We start from the raw sequence: 12218 nt of genomic DNA, 5'->3' as shown, positions 1-12218 counted from the left end.
AGACCGGTAGGGTAGAAGTCGGCAGGTATGACCCTTTCTGAATGCCGACCACCGTCCTGTTCACCCGTCTCCTCGACAGCGGGATCTTCGTGCCTGGGATCGACAGGCGAGTCGAGCCGCGATTCGGGCTGACTGGGGTGCGCGGGAGATCGAGTATTGGCGGGCTCGGCGTCTGATTCCGCATCATCCTCGTCCGAGGACTCTTCCACGGGTCGGAGGCTCTCCTGCTTTGGCATGGACCGCAAGTGGTCATTCACCTGGATCTCGATATTGGCACCGTAGTCGTAAGCGTGAAATGCCGGCTGATTCTCGTACCAAAATGGGTCTTCAGTGTGGTCGTGAACGTACTCCTCCCAGTTCTCCATAAACACTTCCTGAAACGTGGTCCATTTATTGAATGTGATCGTCTGCACCTGCGGTCCATCCAGGATCCACGGACCTTCCACTCCTTCACCCAATAATTCGTTGAGGAGGAACAGCTGCTTGATGTAGGCGGCGAGGAATTGGGCATGCTCGGATCGTAAGGCACTCGACTTCGACGCCTCTTCCGCTTTTTGTCGCTGCGCTCGACACGAAGGAGGAAGCTCATGTATCCGGGTCCCAGCGGGGTGGAAGACGATGAACCAGGATTCGCGCGTGGCCGCAGTGGCAAGACGGAAGGTCCGATGTTGAAGGTCAAAGGCAAAACCACGGATGTGCTTGCAGCTGTAGGAGGAGCGCCAATTGCGGAAGCTGAGGGTGACGTTGTCAACAATCCGATCGCTCGCGTGGGTGACGGGCTTCATCGGTCGACCAACTATGATAATCATGTCCAGGGAGAAGATGGGATGATCTTCGCCAGTCCGTCAAGTCGGTCGACTGCCAGTTTTAGTCCTGTATGTGGCTACCCGAAGGTGGGTTTGCAACACCTTCCCTGAGTTCGTTCAGGATTCCTTCAAAGTTATGAAGAGAGCCTTCTGTCAAAACCGTCACTGGCCCAGATCCTAAGTGAGGCTGTACATCGACGTCTTCTCTGAGCATTTGTGACAAGTCGAATAATCGCTTCTCCTTCGTATTTTCAGATTGTCTTAGGTTTCGATATGCTACTAGCCTATCCACTTCGAAAGGCATTTTGTCCCTAAGAAGCCGTAATGCGTCCGCTTCATGCTGCGAAAGGTACTCGTCCCATGTCAAGTCGTGATTTCATGCATGGCCAATAGGAGCAAGTGCTCTGAGGGGATGCTTTACATACAAGGATAACAGCCTATAATGAACAAGGGATACTTCATTGGTCTGATATTCTCCCTTCTTTTAAGATGAATCAGGTGCTCTCGAGGTTTTGGCTGAAGTGGAACGACTCGGGCAGGAGGCGGAAGCTAGAGAATATACCTTCTGGAATGGCGACGAGGACTTCGAGAGCTTAAGAGATGCTAGGACAGGGGCCACGCACTCGAGAAATAGCAGGGGGTAAAGCAGCATGCCTCTAAAGGCAGATTGCCGCCAACACGAGCGTCAAAAAGTTTCGATACTCCTTCCGATTTCTAACACCATTCAATGCACGTCACTGAGGTGCATCTAATGATATAACTATGTCTTTCCTCTAAATCTCCAGAGTTGTATGAATGTACTGTATTTTTTATTTTATTTATTTATTTTCATACTTCCAGGCGGGCTAATCCCATTGGGGTCTAGCTGGTTCTACATGGCTACCTGCATTTTTCCCGGTTCATGTTATTGTATGACTGTACAGTTGGGGTCCTTGAGGACAGTGGCCTCACCAATCATGTGGCTGTATGAGGTTATTTTGGCGGATTGACTGCGCTGCGCCATCCTTATCACGTGGCGTAGAAATCCTTGGCGGTGGGTGCTGTCGGCCTGCAATTTATTCAGACTTTTCTTCCATTCTACCGGTTTCCGCAAGTCCACTCCAAAGGAAATCTTTGTCTTTCTCGTGACTATGAAGTTCGCTATTCGCGGACCGTTTGGGATTAATGGCTGTTTTTTCGGGGGCCACTTACAGCCCTCTCAAGATGCCGATGTCGACCTACGAGTTGAAGTATCGGCGGAGAGCACTGTCCAATCTCGATCGAGTTTTGTCTTTGACGAGAGCTCGGTCGAATATGCTCAAGGTTTTTGCCGATGGCTGAGCTACCGCTGCCGCTGTGTCAAGGAAAGTTGGCGAGCTACGAAATTCACCTTTGAAATCCTCAAGGAGAGCGAGACTGCGCGCCGCGTGGCAAAGTCCCTCCTAGACGGAACGACCTTTCGCCCAGAAACACCGCTCTATTACCCGGACGAGTTAGGTGTTAAACTGAATCAACAAGGGACGTCCAGCCCTTCCCCAGACATTCTACAGTTTGTCCGGTCGCTCAAACGCTGGGGAATTAAAGAATACAGAAAGAATAACATGGGGAAGAGCAAGGACCTACTACTATCGTGCTTGCAAGCCTTATCTGAATGTGACGAATTATTGGAGCAGTGGGATTCCGACCATGATATCCGTACAGCTGAATGGCGCCGCCTATCATATGATGCATGCTCAGCTCTCACACAGATCCATCTCGTCCAAAAAACAGAAGGCACAGTGAAGGAGTGGATACCTTTCGAGGCAATGATGCTGTGGTTATTCAGCGAGGATATCATTGTCCAGTCAAAAGTGCGATTTCTTCGTCTCTGCGCCCTATCCTTCCGAGACGACGACAACCAAGCATTCTTTTTCCTGCTCCTGGCCCGCTGCCTTGATCCAACTGATCAGCAAACACTTGATATGCTTCGCAAGCGTCATCCGACGTCTTGGGCATACCATCTCGCCACGCAGTATCTCGAGTCTTTTCAGAAAAAACGAACAACGATAGACCGAGTTCTTCAAACGTTGGAAAATGTCGATACCCAGGATCTCGAACCCAAATTCGACGAGGAATGTCCCATTTGCTTATGCAAAATCAAACCTGTTGGTAACAGGCCGAGGCAAATCCGACAGGTGAAAAAGAGCTCTTGCAATCATTATTTCCATGAGATCTGCATCCGAACGCATGTGTCTTACCGAACTACCTGCCCAGTCTGCAGGCGTGAATGGGGTCACGACTAGAGCTAGCTCTATTCCGGTCTGGAATGACGGTCATTCCACACATTACTATGGGGGAAAAAACGGCCTACTGAGCGTATTCTCATGTGTAGCGCCAGAGTTCTTGCGGGCAATGGGCCCACTTCGGACGTGTGGCGCGCCGTAGCGCCGAACGCGAGCTCGCAGCATACGCGAGTCTTGCAGCACAAGACCCGTTGGAGAGGTGTGAGTATCGTGTGTTTGGCTCGGCCATGGCTGCCGAGAAGCGAATAACTCCATTGGACCAATGGGGCCTCAAAGTCGTCTGCCCAGACCAAGCGTTGATATGCTGCCACTGCCAGAATGCCTCGAGAATCGGTGCCGATTACGTGTTGCAGCATATCGCAAGTCATCAGAGCGTGGAATCAATCAGCCGTGATCGTCTAGAACGCCATCTCAAGACCTTTGAGCTGAACGACGTAGCACAGCTAAATCCCCGTAAAGACGGATCGCCCTGTGATCCGTCTTTAAGGATTTAGCCTGGCTACGCGTGTCGACGCTGTCCCGTCTCCGGTCGATTTCCAACTTCAAGCGCGCAAACCCTCTTTCGGCACTTGTCGTCTCAGCATGGCATTTCAAAACGTCGAGCCCGAGCCATGCGCGACTATGATATAGTGTCTCTCCAATGCTGGGCCAGTGGTGGCGTATATCGTGGTCAGTGGTGGATTGTTCACTCCAGGGTATCTTACAGTACCAGTCTTGAGTTAACTCCACCTCGCCCTCGCAAAATTCGCCGAACTGCGATGCTTCCATCCCAGGAGCTCTCTGAGGGACCCATGTTACCGAACCTCCTACTTCAGATCCATGCGCAAGAACGGACGCGTTTACAAAAGGTCAATGCTACCCCCATGTCCTTGGAAACGGCTGGACAGGAACTATCACTCATTCGACCGTGGCATGAACGAACCCGGTGGTACGAGACATACCGCGATCGTCCGCGTGATGTTCTCTATCGGTTAGCTCTATTGCCGGAACGTGGTGGTCGGTTATTCGGAAAGCACTTCGGGACCGTGGGTGGCCAGGAGATCTGGAGTTCCGCGGAAGACGAGGAAAGGATCCACCGCATACTACAGCACGTTGATATTGCTTTTGATCGTTGCGAGGAGACTGTGCGACGCACTGGCCACCCAATTTTATCCTGGCTTCGAAGTCGATTCCCTTCCCGGCCCTTCAAAGCTCCTTCCAGCTCGTCGGACGGGACGAAACTCGCCGTAAGTATCGACGGCGTTGCAGACAAGTCTTGGGTGTAGGACTCCGGAGCGTCCGGTTCCAGCCATCGGTTCTTTGCGCATTAGGCGTTCCGTTCACCACAGCCCAGATGGCCTTCGACGTGTTGAGGGCCTCGGTTTTCGGCGAAGGTGGAAGAATCTAGCCGTGCATGGTTTCTCGACAAGATTGACTGGATCACTCTGACCTTTCGGCAGCCTCATGCGGCTTACGTGGTGTTCAACAACCCATCGATGCAGGCGGCATGCTCGACACCGCCGAGTGGCCGATGTCCGACTCGACTTCATACGGACTGACTCTACAAGCACACGGCTATGGGTGGCTCGCGGATATAAGAAGATAAGGGATTAATTAAGAATTAGTAAATTAAGATAAGCTAAAAATAAAGAAATTCCAAGGGGTAGGTCTAACCTTAGGCGTAGGGAGATATATAGAGTCTGCTCCCACGTCACCAAGTCTCGTCGGCATCGCGCGCGAGTCATCTCAAATAGAGTGGCGAATTTGTCCGCGTTACGCCAGAGGAAGTTCAGGTACACCTCCGTTTTGATCGCCCAAGCGTACGAGGGACAATCGGCGTGCGTGACCTCGAGCTGGTCGCGCGGTTCGAGACGCAGGCGAGCCATGAGAGCTTGAAATAAGGCCCATGAAATGCGAAACTCGGCGCGAATGCTGAAGGATTTCAGCCGTGCGTCCCGGAGATCATCACATGTCCGACATTTGGCCGTGCAATAGCTCCGTTCGATGGTCTTCGCCTCTCGTCGACGACCTCCGGCGAGGTGTCGGGCAGCCTGCCGAATTTGGTCGTCTAACGCCATCTCTTCCAGCCCATCGTTGCTAAACGGTGGACGTTTGGCTCGATCCCAGACTTCCTTGACGGAGCCGTAGAGCTGGATGTACCGGACGTCTCCGTGATAGAGTCGAGATCCTTTAGGGGGCACACTGGTGACGCTAGAGGCTTCATACAGCATATTCTGGTCATAGAACCGCTGCCCTTTCCCGTTTTTTGCAGGAGGCTTATCGTCGTAGAGCCGACGGATGATTTGTTCCAGGCAGCAACGTTTCCAGGCATAGACCTGAGCTTCTTCGTCGACGTGCGTCCGATGGGTAGGAACGTGGCTGACAGAGGGACAGATCTCGGTTCCCACGTCGATATAGGTCCGCTCGAGGTCGACAAATTCCAGGTCAAAGACATTCTCGAAATGACGCTCAAAGCGTTCCATAGAATCTAACTGGGTCGGTCGAGAACGACTAGTCATGAATTTCAACTTTCTTCCTTTGCTCGAAAAAAATAGTTGGGGCTCTCGAAAGTCCGCGAGACCCGGTGTTGTCTCGATCCTGTGGAGGATGTCCGTCCAAATCGAGCCTAGGTATTCGGGCTGAAGATGGTAGCCAAGTGATTGCTGGGCTTGATAACTAGCCGTCTCCACGAGGCGTGCTTCGACCTGACGAGCTTTGGAATCCGCGTACGCGTTCCGAAAGCTGGCCGGGAGATGTTGCGTATATCCAGCTTCGCAATACGGATAGAGGATCGGGTAGAAGATTTGATCTAGCCAGCGTGATAGTTGCTCCTGCGTGAGGGAAACGAACTTCTCTTGCGGGCGGGGAAGGTGAGGGAACAGGATGTGAATGGTGATGTCGTGGTCGTTGGCGACTCGACCGAAGAGTATATGCGGAACATCTCGAAGCATAGCTAAAGTCGCACGAGGTGCTTGCTCCGGATCTTCGCCCTGGACGAACATGGGGGTTTCCAGGTGGACATCGGTCGTGATGTTCTGTCGTGCTTGAGGGGCGGGCTGGTGCCATAGGCCTTCTCGACAGGCGGCCAGTGAATGCAGAAATCCCAGAAAGCTGTCAACGTCGAACCCTTGTCGAGGAGGCTGGGCGCGAGTTTCTTCTAGGTGTAAACAAACATAGGGGGGACGGGGCTGCTGGGGAGAAATGCCACAAAACATAGACTGTAACTGCGCAGGAGTGGGAGGCACATGGCGGGCCAGTCGATCAGGAGTCAGCAAATCAGGCGATGTCAGTACGGAAGGGGTGTCAGGATCATTGAAAATGTCATCCAAGCCGTGGTGGTCGTCATCGGCCACGCTGGCCATGCGCTGCCGCCGCCGTTCATCATGTTGCTCCTCCGTGCAGCCGCCCACGTCGCCTTGGAAAAATGCAAAGAGCTTTTCAGCCGCGTACTGCAGATCAGAAATGGGAGGTTCACTTTCTTCGTCGCTGGAATGTGCAGAACGCTCAGATGCAAAATCCTAGACGGAATCTTCTTCTTCATTATCGGTGTACCGACCTATGAAATTGATTTCGTTGTCATCACTAGACTCTGCGCCATGGTTATCATCATCCTTGGGTGTTTCATCACCTCTTACTTCGGCATCTTCACGGTAGTCGCCCAGACTGTACTGCTCAGTGGCATCTCCGTCGTCTGCGTCATCCTCAAGATCATTGTCTGCGAATCTTAAATCTTCACTGCCTCTACGCTGTGTCCATTTATTCTCGACAAGCGTAGGAGAAATAGGGCTAAAAGAAGGGCGGATGGGGGACGGTTGAATAGTACGCGTTATAGGTGTCGATAGTCGATTGAGAGGAGACCGCGTCGAAGAAAATCGAGGAACTCGTGATCGACCCGACGGACTGCTTACTGGTCGGGGGGAGGCTCTGTCCATAGTAGCGTAGCGAAGGGTAGGACTCGGACGCCGTAGATCGTTCCTAGCTGCGATCAACTCATTATCATCATATAATGTAGCATGCTCGTCGACGGGGGTGGCTCCCTCGCGGAGTTGCGCATCCGGAAAGTCTTGAGCAAGAGTCAACGCTTGGACACGAAGATTCATTGCTGCAAGTGTTTGCGCAGCTTCCAACTCCGCAGGACCTTGCCCCATGATCGTAAAGTCGACCATCCTTTCATATGGCTGGAGGTTTTCCTGGGTGGGTGACTGCGCCCGTCGATGTTCGTTGTAGTGTTTCCGTGCCCGTCGAGCACCTGCTTCACGTTTCTGTCTTTTCCGCTCATCTCCGTCCTCCTTAGGGGGTCTTCCACGCTTCTCAGGCATTATGATTCGAGATTCTAGGCAGGAAATAAAGCTATAGGCTGCGACGACGTGGGCAAGAACGTTGTGTAATGTTGATCCGACTAATTCGGCAGGAATTCTAACGCGCCCAGCCAGGCTTTACCCTTTTTGTCGAGGGATTCTAACGCTCTTGGCATGCCTCGTTAACCCAGCCCTGGAGCCCTATTTTCAACCTTGGATTGTGAGGTCAAGATATAAGATACGGGAATGAGAGTAGTATCATTCGTCTCGCCTTTGGAAGTTCTATCCATTGCACTACATTTCGGAAGAAGAAGTTTCAAAATCGAGTCTAACCCCAAGGGGGGAAACCGGGTATGGAATGCTGGCTAGCTGCAGGGACATCATTGGGGACGATGACAATTACTATTCTGACTGAGCTTCGTGAACCGGTTGCTAAAAGCTAGATACTGTAGCTCTCGCCCGCTCATTCGTCATTCCGCTCTCGCTTCAGGTCGACTATATTCAGCCCGTCACGAGCGGCCAGTACCAGCAAGGAAGCCCCGATTCAAGGTGCCAGATCCTGGGTATTTCGCTGAAACTTGCTCAGCTCTCTATAATACCAATCCTCTCGTCCGTTCGGACTCCAGACCGTCAATCCTGTCTTTTTCTGCAAATACGCGGGCCACTCCTTCGCGAAATATCCGTCAATTTCCAGCTTCTGCAGGCCTCGGATCTCTGCCAATGCCCGAACAACCTCGACATCAGTCCCTCCTCCAAAATGCCAACACGTTGGCTCTGAATCCCAGAAGATGTAGATTTGTCGTAGCCCGGCACCATCGGTAGCCAGCCTACGGAAAAGCTTGCACCACGGTGGACCGGATGGTGGCCTGTAGAAAATATGGCCAGGTGGAAAAATTCCCTTCTCATACACTGCATGGACAAAAATTCGAAGCTTGGCCAGGTGTTTAATGTTGCCTTTACCGATTTTCTCGAGCCACTCTAACCCAAAGGTCGGATCGCTGATCGTGAACACATTCTCGGTGTAAAAGGCTGGCGAGACTTGACGCTGGATGGATTCGGGCTCGAAAATTTGGATATTTCGTTCGGCCATGATATGCTTCCCTTGCAGTACAGTAGACAGATTCAGGAACAACTGTAGCATAAGAGATCACTGCACTAATGCTCAAATGCTTGAGTACCTCTAAGAACGAAAAGGATACCCTGATCGTTAAACACTCCATCGCATCGAGGAAACAGGCTTCCGAGGGTAAGCGCGCACCCGCAGAGGACACGTGTCCTTAGCGTCGGCTGCACCCGCAGCCAATGACCACAATGAATCGAACTCCGAGCAACGCGCGACCATCACCGTGTCGCCAGAAAAGCTCGCCCGAGCACCTCGAAGCAGCCGTCCACCGGCACCGACCTCCAAAGTCCGCGAAAACCAGGCATTGCGCCGCACGCGCCGAACGACTCGAGCGGAGAAGTCTCCACCGTTACATTTTCGGGATGTCGAAGACAGCGACGACGATTATGAGGAGGAGGACGGAGACACCGCAGCCAGCCTTGAGGAGCTGGTTACGCTGGTCAAGGAGCTCAAGAAAACCATTGACCAACAAAACGACGCGCTCCTGGAGGTCCAAACCGAGTTGAAGGAGTTAAAGGAAGAACAGCAATATGTGAAAGAACAGAACAATGAGCTCAAGGATGAAATCGGTATGCTCCGGAACCAACTCGGTAGTCTGTCCGCATCTTTGCCCTCAACACAGTCATGGGCGTCTGTCGTGGCAAGCCGGAACGGGTCAGGTTCACCGCTTGGGACGTCTGACCGAATGATGGCGAGCGTCAACCATCTCGTGAGCCACCCTCGTAGCCACTGGGCCGCAACAGATACGCTATGCTGCACGATCGACGCCTCCCGTGTTCCAGAACAGGATATGGACAAGACCTCCCCGCGTGCCATCAGGGCGACGGTGGAGAAAGAGATCCGAGCTGGTGAGGGATGAAACAACTGGCGCTGTCGGGCAGTGACCAGAGATGCGAAGAATGCAAGCCGTGTCAGGATTGCGTGTAGAGACGAGACCGAACTACACATGGTCAAACAGGTGGCAGAAACGAAGATCGCACCCGGCATCAGAATCCTCCGGGACGAGCTCTATCCCGTCAAGGTGGACAATGTCAACCGGCTGGCCATTCTGGATGCGAATGGAGGTGTTCAGGCCGGGGGGAAGATCCTGAGCTTCACGAGTCTGGTCACCTCCCTTTTTTCTGGTCGGAATTTCACCCGCGACCCCGTCTTCATCGACGTCGAGGTTGAACGAGAAAATACACTCAAGTACGTGACTGCTGCGCTCTTCGTTGTCACCATTCCCAATTCAATCGGCGGCTCCATCGAAATTTTTCCAGAATCCCGGAGCAACGTTCCACCCAAACCCCGGCTCCCAAAAATTCGCGCGATGAATTCCGACGGGTTGTCCATTAGTAATTTCGAAGACTTAGGAGCTCTTTCTTCGACCGGAGCTGCAATTCACTATTTCGCGGATTGTCTCGATATCTCTGACCAATGACCTATCCAAGCTTCAATAGAACTCGGTTGTTAACCCCCTTGTGCTTTAAAACTTGTGAGTTTATCTCGCAATACGCCTCAAGATTTTCAGAACTACCAATTTTCTTCACCATGTCAGATACCCGAAGCATCATCCCATCGTCACGATCCCCCCAGGGAAAGTGGGAAGGATAGAGGGCACAGCATGCGGGTACTGAGAGTCACAAGAAGTCGGGGATCTTTCCGTGGGTCCTCTCGGATAGGGTCCTCTTGGTTAGGGTGTCATATTGGTTACGAGGATAGGATAGGATAGGAATGCTCTATCGATTGCACTAGAATTTTGAACTTTTTTCCTCGAGGTTTTCCCCCAGTAATGTTTGTGAATACAAATACGCTTCGACCTATTCATTTCGGCGTACCACGTCGCTTCGGGCTCGGTTTGAGTGTAGTATCTCGTCTAGGCGCTTCAACCGCACCGGGGATGCTAGATATAGTATCTGAGACCTCTACACCAGAGGGATCTGGGCCCGGCGAACCTAAAAGCTCTGTATCTGCGGTGCTTGGGGTTGGTGATGGACTAGGCTCGGCATGACTCTTCAAAAAAGTGGCAGGTTCGCTTCCTATACGTCTGGTTTGCGCGTCATCACCAGTCTCTACCAATGCAGACAAGCCTCGCTTCCTGGAGCCAGTGTCTGCCCGGATGTTTTCCTCCAGCCATTTGACGCTTCGAGGAGCAGGCCACCTGTCATTGGGTTTCTCGCATAGCAAACCTCTCACCAAGGGCCCGAAACTCTCTGACAAACGTTTCTCAAGCGGTCGGATCTTTTCTCGAATCCATTTTTGGTGTTCGGGTTTGTTCGGCGGGGAACGTGAATCCCATCCCTCTAACCGGCCACTTGCAGGCGCAAGCAGTTCGAGCAAAATAATCCCAAAAGACCACATATCGACAGCATTGGTGTAATGAAGCATCGGTTCCCAGAACTCAGGGGCCATGTAGAGGCTTGTCCCGGTATAGGTCTGCATTCCTCCAGATATGTCATACTTCGTCGCTCCCAAGTCGGCGATCTTGGCTATTTTGAGCCTTGCACCTTCTAGACGGACCAGAATATTCGCCGGTTTTAAGTCACGATGTGTGTAGCTCTGGCTGTGCATGAATGCTAGCCCCTTGCCCACATGAGTCGCGAGGATGGGACCGTCGCGATCGTCGAGGCGGACGGAGGCAAGATCCTTCTCGATCCACTCCATGATTAGCCAAGGTGAATCGTTCGGTTGCATGCCTGTGAGGACTTCCACGGCTTGTACTATATTTGGCTAGAATACCATCAGCAGCAAACAGAGACATAGGTAAGCGAAATCTCTTACATGCCGGAGGTCAATGATTTTCCTGAACTCTTTCGTTAACGACTCCAAACGAGAACGAGCTGTGCCCGATGAATCAGAAGCTTTGAAGTGTGGCACCTTCGCAGCAAAGATCTGTTTCGAGTGCAGTTCTTTCACCTTCATGACAGTCGCAAAGCTACCGGTACCCACATTCGGCTCTTCTCGTCTATATACAGTGTTATTCTCACCTAACCTGAGATCGAATGTCAAAGCGTCGGAGGTATCGAGGCTGATGGGAAACTTTGTGAGGCTCTTCAAGAATGCCTGGTCGAAAGCCTCAGCATTCCTGCGATACCTTAGCGCTTCCTGGTGTGATAGGGTTGGCCGCCATGCTCTCAGTGTGACCTGTCCAAGATCGATAGTAGCGGCAGATATGATCTCAAAGGTTTCCCCTTGCTGGAGAGTCACTGTACGCTCATCAACATGGATTTGAACGGGATTCTTCGACAATATTGTAAGCCTGGGGCAGTGGGTATCTGGACTGACGTCGGTTCGAAAGTGCTCGCGACTCACACCGGTTTCGTGGTTCTTGGCCAGCTGCACATCGCACTTTTTAGTATCGCCCAGTGATCCGCATACCCAGCCCAGTGGAGATGACATGGCCTTCCCAAATATGAAGGCAAGAAAGGGTCCGTTGAGTCGTTCAGATTGCTCGCCCCTCCACTTTTCTAGGCTATCGGCACCGCCTTGTGGTGGGTGGAACTGAAAATATACATTGTTGGAGAGCTCAAGAATGTTGTCGGTACCCTCAATGTTTCCAAAAAGTAGGACGATACCGGCAAGATCCTGAGTTACGGTGGTCGTCATATTGTCTCAAGAGGCCGATAGGTGATGTACTTGCGTAGTCCGAATGTCCCGTGATTCGCAGAGAGAGGTTTCTGTAAGTGCGAGCTAGTATACGCATTACAAAACCCGGGATGGGGAACTTATACCTTCCGAATGTAATGATATATATTGTGAACTAGCCCGAATC

The 12218-nt window shown here is 52.1% G+C and overlaps 7 protein-coding genes across 7 annotated transcripts; 4 read left to right on the top strand and 3 right to left on the bottom strand.

The window, feature by feature from the left end:
- Positions 1-1894: 1894 nt before the first annotated feature.
- PV07_12541 (uncharacterized protein) lies at positions 1895-3067 on the top strand (the record flags this gene model as incomplete). Its single annotated transcript, XM_016400075.1, has 1 exon — positions 1895-3067. A coding segment is annotated over one exon (1173 nt), but the record flags the coding sequence as incomplete, so codon positions are not given.
- Positions 3068-3294: 227 nt separating this feature from the next.
- On the top strand, positions 3295-3561 carry PV07_12540 (uncharacterized protein; the record flags this gene model as incomplete). The annotated part of the gene is made up of 1 exon (XM_016400074.1): positions 3295-3561. The coding sequence occupies one exon, from the start codon at positions 3295-3297 to the stop codon at positions 3559-3561; it is 267 nt and encodes an 88-aa protein (XP_016242294.1).
- A 264-nt stretch (positions 3562-3825) lies between these two features.
- On the top strand, positions 3826-4332 carry PV07_12539 (uncharacterized protein; the record flags this gene model as incomplete). Its single annotated transcript, XM_016400073.1, has 1 exon — positions 3826-4332. The coding sequence occupies one exon, from the start codon at positions 3826-3828 to the stop codon at positions 4330-4332; it is 507 nt and encodes a 168-aa protein (XP_016242293.1).
- Positions 4333-4656: 324 nt separating this feature from the next.
- On the bottom strand, positions 4657-7365 carry PV07_12538 (uncharacterized protein; the record flags this gene model as incomplete). The annotated part of the gene is made up of 2 exons (XM_016400072.1): positions 4657-6532; positions 6599-7365. The coding sequence occupies 2 exons, from the start codon at positions 7363-7365 to the stop codon at positions 4657-4659; spliced, it is 2643 nt and encodes an 880-aa protein (XP_016242292.1).
- A 305-nt stretch (positions 7366-7670) lies between these two features.
- Positions 7671-8992, bottom strand: PV07_12537 (uncharacterized protein). Its single transcript, XM_016400071.1, has one exon. It carries the CDS (start codon positions 8483-8485, stop codon positions 7889-7891), a length of 597 nt encoding a protein of 198 aa, XP_016242291.1. The 5' UTR covers positions 8486-8992; the 3' UTR covers positions 7671-7888.
- On the top strand, positions 8503-9887 carry PV07_12536 (uncharacterized protein; the record flags this gene model as incomplete). The annotated part of the gene is made up of 3 exons (XM_016400070.1): positions 8503-8590; positions 8644-9315; positions 9349-9887. 3 exons carry the CDS (start codon positions 8503-8505, stop codon positions 9885-9887), a joined length of 1299 nt encoding a protein of 432 aa, XP_016242290.1.
- A 383-nt stretch (positions 9888-10270) lies between these two features.
- PV07_12535 (uncharacterized protein) lies at positions 10271-12052 on the bottom strand (the record flags this gene model as incomplete). The annotated part of the gene is made up of 2 exons (XM_016400069.1): positions 10271-11176; positions 11228-12052. 2 exons carry the CDS (start codon positions 12050-12052, stop codon positions 10271-10273), a joined length of 1731 nt encoding a protein of 576 aa, XP_016242289.1.
- Positions 12053-12218: the final 166 nt, after the last annotated feature.

This window comes from Cladophialophora immunda (assembly GCF_000835495.1).
Source record: "Cladophialophora immunda strain CBS 83496 unplaced genomic scaffold supercont1.11, whole genome shotgun sequence".
NCBI classification, from domain to species: domain Eukaryota; kingdom Fungi; phylum Ascomycota; class Eurotiomycetes; order Chaetothyriales; family Herpotrichiellaceae; genus Cladophialophora; species Cladophialophora immunda.
Note: the sequence above shows the minus strand (reverse complement) of the source record. Positions and strands in the feature narration are given on the sequence as shown.